This window comes from Colobus angolensis, unplaced genomic scaffold, assembly GCF_000951035.1.
Source record: "Colobus angolensis palliatus isolate OR3802 unplaced genomic scaffold, Cang.pa_1.0 Scaffold102, whole genome shotgun sequence".
Taxonomy (NCBI): domain Eukaryota; kingdom Metazoa; phylum Chordata; class Mammalia; order Primates; family Cercopithecidae; genus Colobus; species Colobus angolensis.
Window position 1 is genome coordinate 5,915,387 of NW_012111142.1, and position 2,618 is coordinate 5,918,004.

At 38.4% G+C, this 2,618-nt stretch overlaps 1 protein-coding gene across 2 annotated transcripts in view; it reads right to left on the bottom strand.

The window, feature by feature from the left end:
- Positions 1-2,618, bottom strand: part of HOOK1 (hook microtubule-tethering protein 1) — a 67,655-nt gene that overhangs the window by 23,631 nt on the left and 41,406 nt on the right. For both annotated transcript variants that reach the window (XM_011941216.1, XM_011941223.1), the window contains one exon: positions 301-388. In XM_011941216.1, the coding sequence (XP_011796606.1) occupies positions 301-388 (88 nt within the window). The remainder of the gene's footprint in view (positions 1-300; positions 389-2,618) is intronic.

Consider the following 2,618-nt stretch of genomic DNA (forward strand, 5'->3'; position numbering starts at 1 on the left):
CCTTCCTCCCTTCCTCCCTTCCTTCCTTCCTTCCTTCTTTCTTTCCTTTCTCTTTCTCTGTTTCTCTCTTTCTCTGTTTCTCTGTTTCTCTCTTTCACACCAAGGCTGGAGTGCAGTGGTGCAATCATAGCTCACTGCAACTTCAAACTCCTAGGCTCAAGTGATCCTCCCGCCTTGGCCTCCCAGGTAGCTAGGACTATAAGCATGCACCACCATGACAGGTTAAGTTTTTATTTTTTGTTGAATGGGGTCTTACTATGCTGCCCTGGCTGAAACTTTTCTAAATCTAACAAAAGTAACCTGTTTGGTTTAGGTGGTCCTGTTGTACTTGTGAACATCGAAGCTCTTCATTCGTTTCTTTCAAAGTATCACGCTGCTCAATTAGTCTCTGAAAAGAATTGTTGATATCAGCAAAGTATTTAATTCTGCCTATAAACAATGTACTTTATGCTTACAATAATTGATCTTAACTAGTTTAATAGTTGTTGCTTGATTTTCAGTGACAATGTTTTAGTTTTAAGAGGCTCATTTCTTAGGTTACATAAATAATGTGTCTTTATACATGGTTTTGACTTCCCCATCAGATAGCTTATCTTTGAACAAAATGAATGCAATTATGTAACAGAGGACAGATATGCAACTGGAGTAATAAAAAAGCATGGACTTTGGAGGCATAAAGATCATGGTTTGAATACCAATTTCACCACTTCCTAGCTATATTGTCTTAGGCAACTTATATAACTCTTTGGCTTTAGTATATATAACTTCAAAATAGGAATACCGATGCATAAACCTTGCGAAGGTGTTCTGAATAACAAAGGTGGTATTAGTCAAGGATCTAGAATATAGGTTGGCGTGTAAGAGATGCTGGAGACCAGTTACTTCTTTTTACCACTGTTGTGAAACTCAACTGGAAGAAGTGATAAGTAGTATCCTGGAGGTACCCATTGGTGGAAAAACACCATTTCCCAAGGACAGCAAGCTGGTACTTCATATCATTGACTATTTTATTTTAGAGCCTACACCAATGACAAACTTCTAGGTTACGGACAGAAGGCTCATGTTTAAATCATTTTCCCAGAACGTGAAAAATACCACTGAATATAAAGTCATGTATTAAATGCTGTTATGTTCCAAGTCAATAAACAAAGCCCTAATTAGTCCATTACATGTTTCAAATCAATTTAGCAGTAAATTGGTAACTGATTCAAGGGGTCCATAGGTGCCTTAAGGATCTCTGAACCCTATAGGTTGGAAATCTAGCAGGAGCAGGCACGAAGACCTCTGTAAATCTGTTTCTCCATTAATGTAATGCACACACTAGCACATTTGTCATTATCAACTATTTCAGAATTCTGGGAATAAACCAAAGGCCTATAACAGGTGAGCATTTATTAAAGCAAACCTGCTAAACCTTGGTTAGAACACCAAACTTTTTGCTCTTTTAACTTTTCTAACTACTATTCCCGTCTCCCTAGCTCTGCAGTAACCTTGAAAACAAGCAGCCTTTCAATCACTGTAGCTGTTAAAACCAGCAGCTATAGCAGCCATCAGAATGGGTAGAGACTGGATGGATATGGGGCTCCCTTAAAAAGCCCCATTCTCAGAGAATTGTCACTGTTTAACCTGTCTTGCAGCGCCGTAAACCCCATTTATAGGGACTCTTCATGATTTGACCTGAGTCACTGCTTGCTCTGCACGAAGTATTTCCAAGACATTAGGCAAAGAGAATCATCAGCAACTGTTTGCCACCAGAGGTACTGAAGGCTATGATAATGGCTGTAGTACACAAGAGCCTGACCAAAAATTTGCAAGAAAGATATGAGAAACAAGATGACCACAGGAATCTTTAAAAAACTCTGATATGTTCCCAGAGATCTTGAAGGTCAGCCAAGTACAAGGCTGTGTACATGCCCAGAAAAGACATGAGAGGGCCCCCATTGTCTCAGCACTGGATAAACAAGAGGCCCTGAGCAAACAGGAAGGCAAAGGCAGAGTTTCAAACTGCCTAAGCAATGAAGGTGTTTTCCAACACACATAATGTTACAGCCTTTACCAAAGGCTCAAGGCAATCTATGATAATCTCTGACCAATCATGAACTAACCACAGTGGTAAATGAGCAGAGACATCAGTGGCTACACAATACAAAGAATGCAGGTTTTACAGAATTAGTCCCAAAAAAGTCACTTAAAAAAACAAACAGCAACAACAATAAACCCTAAGACTGGAAAAAATCTGATTTCCAGATTTGAAATTTTATATTATTTTAAATGTCAGATTTTCAACAAAAATACAAAATACACAAAGAAACAGAATAGCCTATACACAAAAAAAAAAAAAAAAAAAAAAGTTAACAAACAACTAGTGAGGGTGCTGAGAACAATAAATCACATAAAAAATTCACTATTGGGGCTGGTTGTGGTGGTTCATGTCTGGAATCCCAGTACTTTAAGAGGCCAAGGTGAAAGGATTGTTTGAGGCCAGGAGTTCAAGACCAACCTGGCCAACATAGTAAGTCCCCATGTCTAAAAAAATTAAAATTAAAATTAAAAAAAGCAAAGCAAAACAAACAAACAATTCACTATGGGAAACTGAGGTGGGCAGATCCCCAGGAGTT